This window comes from Scomber japonicus, chromosome 5, assembly GCF_027409825.1.
Source record: "Scomber japonicus isolate fScoJap1 chromosome 5, fScoJap1.pri, whole genome shotgun sequence".
NCBI classification, from domain to species: Eukaryota; Metazoa; Chordata; class Actinopteri; order Scombriformes; family Scombridae; genus Scomber; species Scomber japonicus.
This window is the reverse complement of record NC_070582.1, coordinates 35,925,411-35,944,266: the sequence shown is the minus strand read 5'-3', so window position 1 is coordinate 35,944,266 and position 18,856 is coordinate 35,925,411. Positions and strand designations below refer to the sequence as shown.

The following is an 18,856-nucleotide window of genomic DNA, read 5'->3' as shown; positions in this document are numbered from 1 at the left end:
CCTTACTTCCATGACCTCTTTGTCCTCCACCGCTGCAAACTTTCTAGGCGAATTGGTAGCCATCTGAACATAAAACATGACAATCAACTCCAAACGACATTCACACTAATACACGTTATAACACGATATTAATTATTTATACATTCATGTGACATCACTGCAGCATACATCATTGTGATAGACCACATTGTCCTGAAAAAAGAAATAACTTGCTTCGTCATTACGGGTTGACACTAAAACCACAATTAAGAAAATACCTCTTACCTTTCCTCTTTCATGGAAATTTCCCAAATGAGTGATTTGTGGATCTACCTTGCGCATGCGTCCGCATTTACAGATCTGTAGACAACAAAACTTGGATAAAATGCATTGAACAGAAAAACGAAAAGTGGCTTAATCAGAGCTGTCAACTCTCACGCAATCAAAGTAACAATAACTCCCCTACACACACACACACACACACACACTTCTACCTATTCACTCAGCGCCGTTTTCAGACTGCGGTGTCACAGCCTTATTATTTAATCCATCTCGCTTGTTTATTGAGAGAAAACCCAAATCAATGAAACTCCGCTCCATGTTTTCACCGATACCGACACACGCGTACATACACACACGCCCGCACACATGTGCACACACATACACACACAGTCGTTGCCATGGTAGTTAACGACCGTGCAGCATGAGGACAGAGCATGCACAGACAGTATGGAGATTTGAATGGGAGAGGAACAAGGTGCACATGTGGGTCCGCAGATCAAGAAGTATAAAACATAGCCAGACCAAATTACACACATCTATAGATGAGATATGTGGCTACATTTCAACGTTTGAATGGAGTCTGTAGCTGAAAGTATGCAGGAATAATGTATATATTTTTAAATGCCTCCCCGCTCCGCCGTTGGTCCCGCCCATACGTCCGTCCATGGCTCCGCCTCATGCCCATATAAGTAGAATCCGTGTTCTTTTTTTCCCAGCATGCACCTGAAATTTTCAAGATGGCGCTGCCTAGATTCGATACTATTGGCTTCCGAGCAGCAGATTTAATGGCGGGCACGTGGGGTACATGGATTTCTCTGCAGTCATTGGTGGAGACTTGACATACGCGTAGGTGCAGTGCTGTGATTGGACGCCACATCTTAATATATTATACTGCGTTCACACCAAAAGCGTCTGACGCGAATTAATCGCTTGAATCGCGTCTATCGCGCCGCTTTCAATTTTTGGATCATCGCTCCATTCGCCTCCAGAGGCGCACGGAGCTGGGGGAATTTCACCGTCTCCTCCAGGAGCTCCGGCTGGATGACAACCGGTTCCAGCGGTACCTCAGACTGACTGGTGCCCAGTTTGAGGACCTGTTGGCTCGGGTCGGTGCCAGGATCTCCCGTCTGGACACCAACTACAGGCGCTCCATCCCAGCTGCGGAGCGCCTGTCCATCTGTCTGAGGTGAGTTGCCTTTTCATAATTCGTCTACTAATTAGCCTGCTGCAAAATGAATATGTAAAAATATATAGCATAGGTAACTTCATACTGCTAACTTAACTGACTTGACTGACTGTACCTAACTTAACTGCTAACTTAACTGACTGTACAGATACATGCACATTAAGCTATAAACTTCAGTCAAATGATAGTATTTAGTCTGAAAGGGGAGAGAAAAAAATATTGTTCACCTTTCTTGCCAGATATTGGGAAATATTATGGTTATTATTTCATAATGTGATTGCAGAGAATTTGTAACATAATATACATGGACATATTTTTACCACAAAACTTGCAATTTCTAATTTAAGTTTAAATGTAGAATAGATAAAAGTTCGAAGAACTTAAGCCTGACCCTTCATCTATCCTATGTTGTTGCAGGTTTCTGGCTACAGGAGACTCCTACAGAAGCATTATCCTGCCTGCTGTGGTGAGTGCCATTTGGGACTGCCTGGTGGAGGAGTTCATGGCCGTGCCCACCACAGACAAGTGGAGGTCCATCTCAGAGCAATTTCAGCAGAGGTGGAATTTTCCTCTCTGCTGTGGAGCTCTGGATGGCAAGCATGTTGTGCTGAAGGCCCCCCCCCAACTCTGGATCGCAGTTCTTCAACTACAAGGGAACATTTTCAATTGTTCTCTTGGCAGTTGTTGATGCCAACTACTGCTTCCGAGTGATTGATGTTGGGGGGTACGGGAGAACCAGCGATGGAGGTATCCTGGCCAACTCTGCCTTTGGACAGGCACTTCATGCTGGAACCCTCCACTTGCCTCCTGACCAGCCTCTACCAGCAGCTGAGCACAGAGGACCTCAGCCTCACTGTTTTGTTGCCGATGAGGCCTTTCCACTGAGGAAAAACCTCATGAGGCCTTTCCCTGGACGCATCCTCCCCAGAGACAAGAGGATTTTCAACTACCGTCTGTCCCGGGCCAGGTTGGTGGTTGAAAATGCTTTTGGCATCCTCGCGTCTCAGTGGAGGATGTACCACCGCGTCCTTGAGGTCCACCCGGAAGTGGCAGAGAAGTGTGTGAAGGCGACCTGTCTTCTTCACAACTTCCTGCGGATGACAGCCCCGACAGCCCAGACACCTGGAGTTGGGGGGAGCATCGCAGGGAGTGAGGTGGAGCCACTGCCAGGTCTGGGGAGAGTTGGCGCCAACAACTCTGCGAGAGAGGCCATCAGGGTTCGGGAGACCTTCACAGCCTTCTTCTCTGCAGAGGGAGTGGTCCCATGGCAACATAACATCTACTGCACAGGCACCTCAAAAACGGCTCTTTTAAGAGCCACCCAAATACAACTATTGAGCAATACTCCATTACTACCATACTGACACATCTGATTATTATTACTATAACTATAATGGTATAATACTACTATTATACCATTAAACTTTCTTTTCTTTACTTTAACCTTTATTTAGCTGTCTACACTTCAATCTCTCATTGCACTTGAAAGAATATATGTGAAAGAATGACATGAGAAGAAAGTCAATAAATATATTTGTTTATATAAAAATATTAAGTATTAAATACACAAGTAAAAAAAATATATAATAGAATAGAAAAAGCAGTATATAAGTGATTATGCAAAAATGTATGTACAGTTAAATTATAATAGAAAAGAAAAAGCAGCCTGGCTCATTCCCTCCATAGGTTACCACCCCAGCTACTCAATAAGGTCCAAATTTAAAGTGATCGTTGAAGATTCATAAATTAATTTGTGAATTTGAAATTTTACGAAATCTCTTTGCAGGGGTGGCAGCCTATGGAGGGAAGGAGCCAGGCTGAGCAAAAATTGTTCCTCCTCTCTCCAGGCAGGTGGTGGTGGTGGTGGCAGGGGAGCCCTCTGCAGATTTTGCAGAAGTAGGTCCTCAATGAGGCGCTCTCTATCCTCCTGCCCTCTCTTCCTCTTCCCTGTCCGTGCAACTGTATGAAATCAAAATCACAACATTCACTCAGTGATATAGTTTGTAAAGGTTAATTTTCTATTTGGACTTGAGCCCTACAAATAAACACAATTCAACTTTTGTACAGTACATACCAATGGAAGAAGAAGAAGGAACTGGGGCAGCAGGAGGGGCAGCAGGAGAAGCAGGAGCAGCAGCAGGAGCTGTGTCCTCACCTTCAGTAGAGGATTGATCTATAAAAGAGAAATTATTTTATGATCCAAAATTAAAATAATTTGAAATGTAATGGAAACAAATGTAACTGAAACAATACAGAAATAAATGGCATTGATACTGCATATGTGTCTGTCTTCACTTAACCAACTGTCATTAACTTAACCAACCGTCATCAACTGCTGATGTCCCTGCTTCTCCTGATGGCCCTGCTTCTGCCTCACCATCTACGTTTGTATTCTCTGCGGTCCAGTCTTCCTCGATCCCCCCACCCATGTTGCCACTGGTCTCCCTAGGACTGGTGAAGGGATCGAGGAAGGATAGGACCGCAGAGAAACGCCACTTTTTTAATGGCCCTCCTGCCGACCCGCTCCTCCTTTCTCCTTCCCCTTTTTTTTTTAGATATGTATCCCTCAGCCCCTTCCACTTTTTACGACACACCTCAGCTGCAAACACATACACAGACATACACTTTGTATAATTAGCATCTACCTAAATTAAATATTCAGACAATGAAAACATTCACACATAAACTGAAACTTGTATCTTGCCAAGCAGGACAGTCTGCCGTTGCTAGTACTAACCAATACTAACGTTTCATAAACACAGTCAGTAAGGTGGTAAAAGAAGCCACAAATAGTCTCAGAACTTACCAGAGAGTCCCACCTCGACACTAACCCGTGCCCAGGCCTCCTCCTTTTTGTTCCGGTCCCGGTAAAATGATGCACGTACAACACAGGGAGCCCACAAACTGCAACTATAAGTTTTTCTTCCATCTTCTCTTCTCTTCTCTTCTTTGTGGACAAGTTTACGTGCTTACGTCACGGATGTGACGTTGGGAGAAACTCGCCGCTGATTGGATGTCGCGGCGCGATGTCACCCGAAAAGTTACATTTTTCCAACTTTATTCGCACCGCTCCAGACGCTTCATTCGCGTCGCGCCAGACGCTCCATTCGCGCCGCCTGATATGAAATCGCGTGTTATCGCGCCATTTACATTGATTTTCTATGTATACTTGCTGCTCAATTCACGTCAGACGCTTTTGGTGTGAACGCCCCTTTAGATCAACAAGAGTGGGCAGTACCCATTGCTTGGTTCTCGAACGTTCTTCGGAGCTGCTGCTTTTGGATAGCTTTTGCTGTATATTTCCCTTCCCTGCCTCGGTAGTGGTGGCACGCGCTTCGGTTGCTAGGTCACGGCCAAATTCAAAAGTAAACAGGGGATTCCTCGACTGCAGTACTCCCCCGTCCCCCGCCTGTGTTTTCAGTTTAGCGACTTCCTATGTCCTGTCTTATTATTTATACTAAGAGTATTAGCAATAATCTGCTTGGTTATTTTGGCTACATGTTGACAGAAATATTTAGGATTTTGTCTATGTACTGCCGGATTTTGTTAATAAAAATTGAGATTAAAAAAAAAAAACGTAAGTAGTCACTTAAGTTCACATAGTAATTTGTTAGTTGCTGGGGTGTTTTGCATTTGTTTAGAAATTGCTACTTTGTAAAGGTGAATTAAGTCTTATTAGTATTGTCTGTGTTTCCTACACAGGCTGCGGTACTGGGTACCGCCATGCAGTTCGGGACTGGCCAACTTCAGCGTTCGCGGGCAGGAGCCACAAGTTGGTCATCCCTGCTGATGCCCCAGACAAGAAGGTAATTATTGTTGTAGTATTTGGTAAATCATTCTATTTGTGATAAATACTGTAGATTGTTGTTCTTAAAAAAAATCTCTCTATTGTTACAGTTCGTTCTGATTGTCGGGGCCTCCCATCTACGTGCTATCGTAGATGAGTTCGTCCAGATGCCAGAGGGGAGGATGTCCTTTGGTTTCATGTCAACGCCGGGGGCCTCAGCAGCGCAGCTGAGGACTGAGGTTGAGAATGCTGTTCTCCCTCGGATCCCAGAGGCAGTCTGTCTGTTGGCTCCTGGCAATGACTTGACTGCCAGCCGGACCGTCGACGAGGCTGCAGTGGAGTTCAGGAGGCTCCTGACTGCCATGTGTCGCCGTTGGCCGAAGGCAAGTTTTTTTCTTTTTAGTACTGCATTTATTATGTCTGATAGTGGCAGTGTTAATGCATCAGCTGCATGATCTCTAAAACAACAATTTTTGTTTATTGTTAGCTGTGTGTCCTGGATTTTCCCCGCCGCCTGACCGTGGAGATGGACTACCAGGAGCTTTTGAGCCAGGAGTACCACCGTGTTGCGGCGCAGATGGGTATGTATAGACAAATGTGTGTACTTTTTGTGCAGGTGGATATATGATGGATTATATCTAATTAAGCAGTTTGGAAAAAATGGAATGGTGTTTTTAGTGTTCATTAGCATTTTACATTTAACAAAAACAGTTGAAACTAAATAATTTTATGGATGTTTTATTTCTTTAAGGGATCTCCTACCAGGCCACTGCTGAGCACTTCCCCTTGGGCCACCGGGAGCTGTGGTGCAGGGATGGTGTAAGTAAAATTTGTTATCATAGGAGTTTGATATACTGGCCTTTGTACTTCATATATGAACTTAATGGCTGATGCATGTCTTAAATCAGAAAATTGTTCACCAAACTGATCATTATGTATTTTTGCAGGTGCACCTCAGTGACAGTCATGGGATGCCTATCCTGTTGGAGTTGTTGTGGTTTGCTTCCTACCAGCAGCTGGAGTCGAGCAAGCCAGAGCCAGAGGTTCGAGCCAGGCCATCGCCCCCTGTTCCCAGGTGCTCCCCCCGGGTGGACGTGACGGGAGAGGTCACGGTGCCACTGCACTCAAACCCCTTTGAGTGGAACGTCGTTGGACGAGGCAGGAAGGTAATGTGGCATTTACTACAGTTTACTACACGACTCGACCAGCTGACCTTGCTGCCAAGAAGAAGGTGGTTCAGCAGGAGGTTTGTCATCTTTGTTACATACAGTGACTTATTAAACTTTAACGGTACTTGTTTTGTTACATGTTTTCTAATCAACTGCTTTTATTGTCAGGGGAACGTGGTGCTGAAGGAATGTTCTGTCGTGTTGAACCCCGTGTGGTTTAGCTGCAAACTTCTGGATGTTTTGGGTGATGGCACCGTCCACGTTCCTGCTCCTGTTTCTACAGCAGTGGCGGCGCACCAGAAGGTAACTTAACTTAACTTTAAAATTTGGTCATTTGGTTTCATCTGCTTGATGATTTCAGACACAACAGGCCATGCTGTTTTATGTAGTTTGAACTGAGCAATGCCCAAAATATGGTTTCAAAATGTTTTTTGTGTTTCTCTTATTTTGGAAGACTACAAGGGAACGTCGCCGGAGACCTGTTGCCTCCCGGAAGCGGGTGGTCCAGCCAGAGGTCTGTTTTTGTTTATTAAATATTTCACTTCTTTGAAAAGTTTTTCTACAGATATGCTAATCAGTGACAGCTTATTTCCACATTTGATCATATGTAGTTAGTAAGTGTGAAGTTATGAAAGGACCCTGTAGGTTACATGGTGTTCATGTATTTATGTCTTTTTTTCTTAGGAGGAGGCAGCTGCGCTGGAGGCCCAGGCTTCTCCCACCCTGGTTCCTGCCTGTCTTGCTACAGTGGCTGAGAGGAAGGAGGTCGGCGCACCTCCTTCTGATCAGTCACTGGGGGACACCAGGAAGGTATGTACATTATACAATTTGTTTTTACAGTTTTGTCTTGTGGTGCTAAAATATGAATGTATTAATTTTTTAAGTTACCTATAGTCTCTTCAATTGGCTTTCCATAATTTTCCTTACAGGAGCGTGCCATGAACCTGCAGGTGGAGGATGTGCAGCAGGTTTGTTATTTATTTTTATGTATTGATTCATACACTGAAATAATGGCACATTATTGTTTAAGCATATTTATATGTTGCCCACACAGGTTATTTATTTCCTCCCCCAGACTATTGGGTTTGTATTACAGTAAACATTTGACATATATTTTTAATTTCTACATTGTTAATGTGTATACATTTTGTTGTGGTGATTTGTTTTGAATGTTGTACAGCTACTTTAATTGATACCTAATTGTTTGTGTGTTTGATTCATCAGTCCTGTGACGCAGAGGGGACGGCAGTGGAGCGTGTGCATGACGGTGATGTCCAGGATCAAGTGATTCATGATCCTGTCATGTCTTTCATTCGTGGGTCCTTTAATCAGGGGCACAAGCGTTTTGGTCGTAACAGGCACAAGCAGTGTGCCACAAACAGTGTGACTGCAGTTATGACCAATGTTGTAAAGAGCGCTTGGACTTGGACTCAGACTGACATTGACAATGTTTTAGTCAAGGGCAACGACTTTTACACTTACATGAAGAAACACCACATGATTAGTGATGCTCATCGTAGTGGGTACATTTTTGTAAGGGAGTGGCCCAGGGAGCATGTGTTGTGTAACAACACATTTAGATTGGAGTACCTAGACACACTCACAGGAGACATTGATGTAGAGGACTATGACCCTGCTCTGCAAGATGTGGCCATGCCTCTGGATGTTGCTTTCCAGAGGGCCATGTTTCAGGCAGATGCTTGCTTGTTGACCATTAGGAAGAACATGTGTGTGGTTTTCAAGCAAGGGTCCAGGTTTTCCGTGTTTGATCCACATGCACGTGGTGATGATGGTGGTTGGCAACCTGATGGTAGCAGTATCATTGCCTACTATGATAGTCTGGATGCACTCTACACGCACGTCACCAACCTTGTCCAATCACTGTATGCCTATGATGCACATGCTAGGGACAAGTTGTTTCAAGTCACTGGTGTTAAGGCTGTTGTTGTTGTACCACATTCTTCAACAAGTGACACAGCAGTACATGGTACCAGTGCACACGTGCATGACTGTGATGAGGTTTCAGGAGAGGGATGTAGTGTTGACTTTGAGCCAGAAACAGTGACAGACCGTGAGCAGTCAGAGATAGTGATAGACAGTGAGCAGCAGTTGGAGACAGTGGGAGGTGCAGATGACACTGATGATGAATCATCAATTTGTTTAGTGTCTGAGACAAATGCCAGCAATGTAACATTTAAGTGTTTGACATTAGCTGATAAGAGGAGCATCTGCAACAAACTTGACATTGTCTCCAGTTTAAGTCATGAGGACATTGTTGTTGCTGATTGTTTAGATATTGAACAGCCAGAACCATGTACTACCATCGATATTCAGCCAGATGGTAATTGTTTCTTTCGATCTATGTCACATGTTTTTAGTGGACTAGAGTCATACCATAGGGCTATTCGCGTGGCTGTTGTCAAGCATATTGAACATAGTACTGATGTGTACCGTAATGTTGTTAGACAAGAGTTTACATCTGTACAGCAGTATATTACCGATTCACGCATGAAATATGTTGGCACTTGGGCTACAGAGCTTGAAATTCAGGCTGCTGCAGATTTGTTTAAAGTTAATATTTATACATATAGTCAACAGAAATGGTTAAAGTATAGCTCAAGTTGTGCACCACCTGTAAACAAAGGGATTTATCTTAAACACTGCAATGAATGTCATTATGAGCCCATTGCATGTGTGAAAGATAATATCTCTAGTAAATGTTTTAGTTTAAGTACCTTGGGTGAAATGAGTCATGCAAAGGTAAGTTTTGATGTTATTTCACCTCTTAAAACCTGTAATGATAGGCAGAAGAGGAAAGAGAGGGAGAAATATGCTGATAACAGCAAATTTAGGAAACAAAAAATAATGAAAGTACAACACAGATGTTCAACCGACAATAAATATAGACAAACAAAACAGCAGGCCAGTGTTACGAAGTATGCTACAAATGAAGAACACAAAGCTCAGGTAATACAAACTGTTAAAGATAAATATTCTACCAATCAGCAGTATAGAACAAAGTTAAGACAGAGCAGTGCACAAAAATATGCTTCAGATGATGAGTTCAGGTCTAAAGTAAAACAGAGCAGTGTTAAAAAATATGCTTCAGATGATGAGTTCAGGTCTAAAGTAAAACACAGCAGTGTTAAAAAAAATATGCCAATTCTCCTGATCATCGTGCTCATGTGAGACATTATATTTCAGAAAAGTATAAATCTAACCCTGATTACGCCCAGTCTATAAAGAAGCGAAACCAGGAAAAAAATTAATCAAAAAGCTGCAAAAACATCAGATAGATTTTGTAATTCAGCAATTTAGAGAAAAGGTTAAACAGGGCCCAGAATATGTTTGCTGTGTATGTCATAGATTATTATTCCAACATCAGGTACTTCAGTGTAGAAAAGAACAATATGGAAAGAAAGGATCTGTAGTAGCTTCATTGGCAGATAAATGTATAACTTCCACATATCTTCATGAATGTGGTGATAAATGTACTGCAGACTGTACTTTAAAATGGACACATGTTGGTAAATTGTGGATTTGTCACACCTGCCACAGAAAAATCCTTAGTGGAAAAGTACCTGAAGAAAGTGCAATTAATAATCTACAGTTAGATCCTATTCCACCAGAACTAAATACATTAAACTCTTTAGAACAACATTTAATTGCACAGCATATTCCCTTCATGAAAGTACTAGCTCTACCTAAGGGAGGACAAAATGGTGTCCATGGCCCTGTAACCTGTGTTCCTTCTAACAATAATGCTGTTAATAATGTACTTCCTAGGTTAGAAAATCAGGATTTAATGATTCGTGTTAAATTGAAGAGGAAAATTACCTACAAAGGGCATTATGAATATCAGTATGTCCACACAAATAAATAAAGTTCATTGTGCTCTAGAACATTTAAAATCTCATAATAAGTGGTATAAAGATGTGGAAATTAATACAGATTGGACGAATCCTCTTGAAAAAGATAAAAAATGATGATGGTAATACAAGTGATGAGGGTGAAGAGGTAAAAGACATAGAAGAGGAACACTTTAATGATAAACAACAGCATGGCATGGCATTTGTTTTTAGTCGCGGCCCGTTGAACTACAGGTTTCTCTCACTCTCTCATCTCTCCGCACAGAGAGATAAAACAAGCGCACCTAGGTACGTACAACACGTTCTGTTGTGCATGCAAAGTCATATGCCCAGCAGCATGTAGCAGCAGCAGCAGTGATCTCAGGTCGCGGGAGCAGCAGGTGCTATGACAAGTGGAAGAGGGAGATTTAATTTCCAAGAAAAACAATTCAGGATCCATCATCTGGCGGTGGTTTGGGTACAAGAGGGAGGACGTTGAACAAATAACCGTAATATGTAAAGTACGCCATAAAAGTGTCACCACAAAAGCTGGTAGTACAGCAAAGTTATATCACCATGTGTGCTTGAAACTCTGCAAGAGCACATCTCCGACCAGTGACATATTGAAGAAAGTGCCGAAGCTACCAGCACTGACGCAACTGAGTCTGGCGTCTTCTTTTTCCAGAACAGCAATACGACTAAAATAGTCAAAAACAGAAGGAGATAACGTCCGCAGTAACATGCCACACTGAGATAGACATGGCCCCAGTGAGTGTGGTTAAAAAGCCCGGATTCAGAAAGATCATCAACACACTTGATATAATCTACCTAGCAGAGACAGCTCTACCTTTATATCCTAGTGGCATTATGCACAAAATGTGCACTTTTATTTAGTGTTGTTTGAAATGTTTAATAGTGACATGATGCAGAAAAAGGCACTTTATTGTATTCATTTGTTTAAATATTGTACTGGCATTATGTAAAAAAAGTGCACTTTAATTTAGTGTTGTTTTGAAATGTCATCTCAGTGACACCCTGCACAAAAGTGCATATTTTTCTTTTAAAATATTTTTGTGGCATTATGCACAAAATGTGCTTTAATTTAGTGTTATTTTGATTTGTCGTATTAGTTACATCATGCATAAAAGACACTTTATTTGTTTTGAAATGACATGTTTGTGCCACTGCTTAATAACTCTTTAATAAATACAGTTTTGATGAATTTGTTTAGTTGTGATTTACGCTTTTGGCATGAATGTTTAAAATCGGCATATATTAATGCAGTATGAACAATGTTTTAATGTAGAAACGTAGAATCATCATACTGGCATGATTGTATGCATCAAAGTGTTAATTCAAGGCTAAGGCAAAATATCGAGATATATATAGTGTCATCGTGAAACGGCTTAAAAATATCGGGATATTAGTAAAAGGCCATATCGCCCAGCCCTAACATAACATTTCCTTTTTATTAAAAACAAAAATATTTCCTAAAATAAAAATATAATTTTAATTTGGGCATATATTAAAATAAATAACTAAATAAAACCAAACATAACCCTGTTCAAGATAAAAAACAAAAAAAACAAATACCCTTCAGACAGCCCACTTTTGTGCTTTGTTTACCAAACTATTTCACATTTCTCACATGTCCCCTTTAATGGGAGAATTGGCCTCTGCTTTCTTTGGCCAATGCTTCAAACCTGGGCTGATATGGTGTGATTGCCAGGGAGACACACTGATGCACGTGCTCGTTGGTTAGGCGACTCTGGTACAGATCGCGGCGCACGGTTTCAAAATAAGAGCACCCAGCGCGATTTTTTTTTTTTTTTTAATAATTAAAAAAAAATTTCAAAACAGCTCGAGGGCCATTAAAAGACACCCCGAGGGCCACAAAAGGCCCGCGGGCCGCTACTTGAGTATGGGGGCTGTAGATGTTGCACAGGAAGTATTAGATCAGCATTTTGACAGTGTGTTATCAGTAGCTCCAGCAGAAGGTAACAGTCCTGTGTGTTTGCTTACAGATGTTAGCAATGAGGCTAAATGTTTTCCTGTTCTTTTCCCAAAGGGAACTGGTACTTTTCATGATGCCAGACAGCATAGGTTGACATTGAGTCGTTATCTGAATTGTAGAGTTCTTAATGCTGATGGTCGATTTGGCAGTAACTTGGATTACATCTTTTATGCACAGTATTTGTCGGAGATTAATCAAGTTGTGTCAAATGTTTCCATTGCATTAAGGAAAGGGTATCATGGAGGAGAGAACATACAGATTACATCCTCGACGCTTGCTAGTACAGACTTTATTAAGAATGTTTTAAAGTGTGACATGGGCTACAAATTCTTAAAACCTATTCGCGGAACACCTGTGTTTTGGCAAAGTGTACAAAAAGATTTATTTGCTATGGTCAGGCAGCTTGGGATTCCTACTTGGTTCTGTTCCTTTTCATCTGCGGATTTACGTTGGACAGAATTGATGGAAACCTTTATGAAAGTGCAAAATTTGCAAGGCAATGTAAATGAAATGGACTGGTCCCAAAAATGTAATTTGTTAAAGAAGAATCCTGTGACAGCAGCAAGAATGTTCAATCATAGGTTTCGTTCTTTCCTAAAAGATGTGATCATGTCCCCTGCTCAGCCAATAGGCAAGATTATTGACTATTTTTTTCGCGTTGAGTTTCAACAGCGTGGATCGCCACATACACATTGTTTGTTTTGGGTGGAGAATGCACCAAAGATTGGCAGTAACACAGACCAGGAGGTCATAGATTTCATTGATAAATATGTAACATGTGAACTCCCACCTGAAAATGATGATATGCATGAGGTTGTTTCCAACGTTCAAATGCACAGTAAGAAACACTCTAAGAGTTGTAAAAAGAAGCGCACAACGTGCAGGTTTAATTTCCCACGACCTCCAAGCAACAAAACATTTATCTGTAAACCAAAAACAGAGGAGCAGCAGCAACAAGATACAACTAACATAGACCAGCAGCAAAGTAATGTAAAAACGTGTGATGCAGAAGCAAAAGCTAAAGAAATAATGAGTAAAGTTAAACTAGCTCTTTCAAATGAAGAAACAACATTTGACAGTGTTGACGCTCTCTTCAGTTCCATTGGCATCACTCAGTCAATTTTTGAAAAGGCATATCAGTTAACTACAAAGAAAACTAGCGTCATTCATAAAAGAAATGTAAACGACGTTTGGGTAAATCAGTACAACAAAGATTTTTTGCGTTGCTGGAATGCAAATTTGGACATTCAGTTTGTATGTGATCCATATTCATGTGTAGTATATCATCTCATATATCTCAAAAGCAGAAAGGGAAATGGGTTTGCTACTTCAACATACACAGAACGAAGTTAAAAGTAAAGGGAAACTAGATGCAAAACAGTCTCTTAACAAGTTAGGAAGTGTGTTTCTGCACAACAGAGAAGTATCTGCTCAGGAAAGCGCATATCGACTGACAAACATGCGATTAAAGGAGTGCTCCAGAAAAGTTGTATTCGTTCCGACTGGAGACAATATTGTATAGAGTCTTCCTCTAAATGTAATTCAGAAGAGAGCAGAACAACAAGACACAAACAAAGACCAAATCTGGATGACAAACATCACTGATCGCTACAAAAATAGACCTAAAAGTAGTGAGTTTAAAGACATGTGTTTAGCAACTTATGCTTCACAATATAGAGATGTGCCCAAAAATGAAAAATGTAGAAGCGATGTGATTAAATTAGATAATGACTGCGGTTTTGTAAAAAAGAGGACATGGACAGATGTGGCTGTTGTGAGATACGTTCGCTTTTCACCAACACAACATCCTGAAAAGCACTATCAAAGCTTGCTTCAGCTGTTCTTGCCTTATTATACAGGCAATCAGTTGAAACCCCCACCATTTTTATCTTTTGAAGAGTTTTATGACACTGGTTCTGTCACTAACGGCAATGAAATTAAATCTGTAAAAGAGGTGGTTGATTTGAACAGGTCTAAATTTGAAATAAATGCTGAAGAATTAGAACATTGTGAAGAAGCTGTAACACACATAGGCTTTCAAGAAGATGCTTGGGCTGAGCTTTGTCCTGAAGCTGAATTGGGGAGATTAGAAAGTTTGGAGGAGGAGATGAGTGTTAACAAAGATTTGTTTCCTACAGAAAGAGACGTTATTCCAGATTTGCAACCAGACAAGACACCGGTGTCTATAGAATTCCCAAAAAAGAAAATTAATCATTCTGAAGCACAAGCTATTATGAGATCCCTGAATGATCTACAGTCACAGGTGTTTTATAAGATACGACAGTGGTGCTTGGATAAAATTAATGGTAAAAATCCTGCACCTTTTCATGTGTTTATTTCTGGTGGAGCAGGCACAGGAAAATCTCACTTAATTAAAGCTGTGTATTATGAGGCAACAAGACTGTTAGCAAGAATGTGAGATTATCCAGATGATGTTCATGTTTTACTCACTGCCCCTACTGGTGTAGCTGCTTATAACATTAATGCTACTACAATACACCATAGCTTTGCTATTTGTAATAATGTTTCATTACCATATCAGCCACTAAAAGAGGAAAAGGTAAATACTGTAAGAGCCAGTCTGAAAGATCTCCAAATATTAATCATAGATGAAATTTCCATGGTTGATCACAAACTATTGACCTACATCCATGGCAGACTGAGGCAAATTAAACAGTGTGCTGATTTTTCTCCCTTTGGTAATGTATCTGTAATAGCTGTTGGAGATTTTTATCAACTTCCACCAGTTAAAGGAAGGCCTCTTTACACAGACCAAGCAGAGACCAACCTATGGGGAAATACTTTTAGTCACGTAGAGTTAACAGATATAGTGCGACAGAAAAATAAAAACTTTGCTGTGACACTAAATCGCATCAGGAAACATAAAAAAGGAGAAAAACTTAATGTCCAAGATGAAAAACTATTAAAACGATGTGAGACAGGCACGGGTGATGACACAGAAGACCTTCACATTTTTGCAACAAATAGTGATGTAGAAACCCATAACTTTAAGATGCTGCATAAAGTATGTTCTGATATTGTTCAGATTAAAGCACAAGACTTTGACAAAAATCCTCAAACAGGGCGATTCGCAAAAAATACTACTTCACATACCTTTGACAAACAGACATATTTAAATAAATTGTTGAGTGTTGGTCCAAATGCTCGTGTCATGCTCATCAAAAACATAGACACTTCAGATGGTCTTGTTAATGGAGTATGTGGCACTGTTTGTCTTGTAAAATCTGATGAAAATACCAAACTCCCCAAAACTATTTATGTTAATTTTGATGATGAAAGGATTGGCAGTAAATTAAGAGCAAAATTCCCATGTACAGTGCCTGGTCTTCAAAAGGCAACACCAATTGGACGTGATGAAGACAAAGTAACCAACAGAGGTGGAGTTAGACGCAGCCTCCCCGCTCCGCCGTTGGTCCCGCCCATACGTCCGTCCATGACTCCGCCTCATGCCCATATAAGTAGAATCCGTGTTCTTTTTTTCCCAGCATGCACCTGAAATTTTCAAGATGGCGCTGCCTAGATTCGATACTATTGGCTTCCGAGCAGCAGTCCACACAAACCAATGGGTGACGTCACGGATGTTACGTCCAATTATACAGACTTATACAGTCTATGGTTAGCACACGCACACACGGTGACGGAACGGAGACAAGAGAGGGAAAGAGGACGAGAGAGCGAGCGAGAGGGAGAGAGAGAGAGAGTGCAAGGAATGGTGAGAAAATGAGCGACAGCAGCAGGAAACGTAGCAGAATCTGGACCTATTTCAGTGCTCAAAGCAGCTCAAAGGCGGAGTGTAATTTGTGCAAGGTAAAAATATCATATAGAGCAGGCTCCACAAATAATCTGTACAGGCACACGAGAACTCTTCACCCATTAGTGCAATTTGAAGAAAGTAGACAAGCAAGGGAACCTGCAAATGAAGGTGCCAGTGTGCCTACTGTAACTGTTGCTGCTGCTGCAATGTCTACAGCATCATGCAGTACACCACCACAACCACCTGGACCTACCCAGAGCTCTATGAGCCAGTTTTTGCAAAAGGCTATGACTCCAGCCAGACAGAACACAATTGATATGGAACTTGCAAAAATGGTTGCACGTGATTTTCAGCCATTCTCAATTGTGGATGACAAAGGATTCAGAAGCTACACCCATGCTCTCAATCCAATGTATGCAGTTCCAAGCAGAAAATCATCCCAGGCCTATATGATAGAGAATGTGCTTCACTCCAAGAAAGGGTCAAAAAAGCCACAGCTGTTTGTTTAACAACTGACTGCTGGACATCCCGAACCACCACATCATACATGTCAGTCACATGTCACTTTGTTGAAAATTACAAAATGGTGTCATCTCTGCTGGATTGTTTTGAGTTCAGTGCCAGACACACTTCTGAGAACTTAGCAGAGGAGCTGCTCAAAGTGGCAAAAGAGTGGGGTGTGGAAAACAAAGTGGTTTGCTGTGTTAGTGACAATGCAGCTAATATAACCAAAGCAATTAAAATCCTGAAATGGACCCACCACCCATGCCTTGCACACATATCAACCTGTTTATAAGAGATGCCCTGAAGGTGATGAAGCCGACTGTGGACAAAGTGAAGGCAATAGTGGAATTCTTCCACAGGAGTACAACAGCCACAGAGAAGCTCAAGTCTACTCAACGGCAGATGGGCATGCCTGAGCTGAAGCTCAAACAAGAGTGTGTTACTCGGTGGAACTCCACCTTTTACATGCTAAAACGGATTCTAGAGTCCAAGGATGCAGTGATCTCAACCCTGGCTGTCATTAATGCACCTGTCGATCATCTGAGCCAAGAGGAATGGGACGTACTGCAGGAAGCATGCACTGTTCTGGAGCCATTTGAGCAGGTCACTGTGGAGATCAGTGCAGACAGGTACAGTGTATAAATGTTATCACATTATTATTATCATCATCATCATCATTTTTATTAGTTGTTAACATTAGTATGAAAAGCAGATTAGACATGACTGGAAATAATAACATATAGCCTACTGATAAATAAATGAAAGGACAATTTTAACACTTCTTATTTATTCTTTTTCTGCTATGTTACAGCCTCTAAAATGTTAATCCTGTGCAAGGGTCTACAGAGAGTGACAGCTGAGCACCAGACCAGAGTAACCACAGGGAAAGTGAAAGAGTTAGTGGATACTCTCTGTGGATCCATGGACAGAAAGTTCCACAGAATGGAATATAACGCTGTCTTGTCAGAAACCACAATTCTTGACCCAAGATTCAAAAAGCTGGCTTTTAATGACAATAGAGCAGTGGATGAAGCTCTTCAGAGAATAACTGCAGCAGCAGCAAGATCCAGCCAGTCAACTCCACTGCAAGCGGGCCAAGAGGGAGAAGAGGCAGCAGAGCATGAACAAGAGGAGCCACAAGCATCTGCTGTTTGGAGGTTCTTTGAAGAACGAGCAAGTGGAGACACTACAAGAAGGAATCCCTCAGCAGACGCAATACTGGAAGTGAGATCATATCTCGAGGAGCCCCTTTTCCAGAGAAGTGCAGACCCACTGAGCTGGTGGGGGACCAAGGGTCTAGTCTACCCACGTCTTACACATGTGATGGCACGGAGACTGTGTATTGTAGCAACATCTGTACCCTCAAAGAGAATCTTCTCCAAAACAGGCCAGATAATAACAGAAAGAAGAAACAGGATCAGCCCCTCAAAGCTGAGGCACTTGGTTTTTCTCAATGCCAATCTTCACTAAAGATTTTGTTGTGTCATTCCGTGAGTTTGTTCAGATTGCTTCAATGTAAATAGTCCATGCACATGTGCAACCAGTGAATTTTCTGTTTTGTTTTTTAAACACTGGTCTTTGTTTTTATAACCTACTTTATAATTTATTTACTCTGTTCAAGTTTGAAGTGTTCAGTAAATAAAGCCATATAAATGATAAATATTTTATATAGTGTATGTTTTTTACATTATTAATTCATTTTACACATAGGTTTGCATTATTTTTGGTGATAAATATACTTTAAGCAACAGAAAATCTGAGGAGCCACTTGGGAGCCGAAAAGAGCCGGCTCTTTTTAGTGAGCCGAGCCGAAAGAACTGGCTCTCCAAAAAGAGCCGGAATTCCCATCACTACCAGGTACAGTCCGGATTTCTGAGCAGTCCGTTGTGTCTGTTTAGGGGGGCCGTACCGACCGTCTCCCTCCCCGGCTTACGTCCTCTCGTCCCGCTGGCAGCAGGTGCCTATATCACCACCACCGGCATTATGTGCCCGTCAGAGAGTGTAAGTAACGTTATGTGCTTATAAGTTATAATACTGTACATTTAGGCAATTAAATGCATTTTGCTTAATGTGCAAATCCTGAAAGTGATTTTACATCATGCACCCTGTCATGCCCGTGTAATGTTAGCATGCATGTAATCGTGACATAATTTGGCCTTATTCCCTGAGCGTCATCCATCTGACAATACAATGATAATCGACAGGTAATATTTTATGTGCACCAATATAGCTATGACAAGGAATTATATGTAGACTGAGGTTTTACGTTTGTGTGTAATGTAAAACATGGACCGAGGGACACCTAAAATGAG

The 18,856-nt window shown here is 41.5% G+C and overlaps 1 protein-coding gene across 1 annotated transcript; it reads left to right on the top strand.

Annotated features, from left to right (window-relative positions):
• Nucleotides 1-1,066: 1,066 nt before the first annotated feature.
• LOC128359525 (uncharacterized) lies at nt 1,067-16,356 on the top strand. Its single transcript, XM_053320016.1, is given in 19 exon segments — nt 1,067-1,107; nt 1,253-1,447; nt 1,865-2,040; nt 2,129-2,737; nt 5,150-5,253; nt 5,345-5,617; nt 5,722-5,815; nt 5,986-6,053; nt 6,182-6,400; nt 6,572-6,706; nt 6,858-6,917; nt 7,088-7,213; nt 7,333-7,371; nt 7,628-8,590; nt 9,696-10,268; nt 10,538-10,560; nt 12,112-13,542; nt 13,544-15,694; nt 16,257-16,356. Coding segments are annotated over 19 exon segments (7,380 nt in total).
• Nucleotides 16,357-18,856: the final 2,500 nt, after the last annotated feature.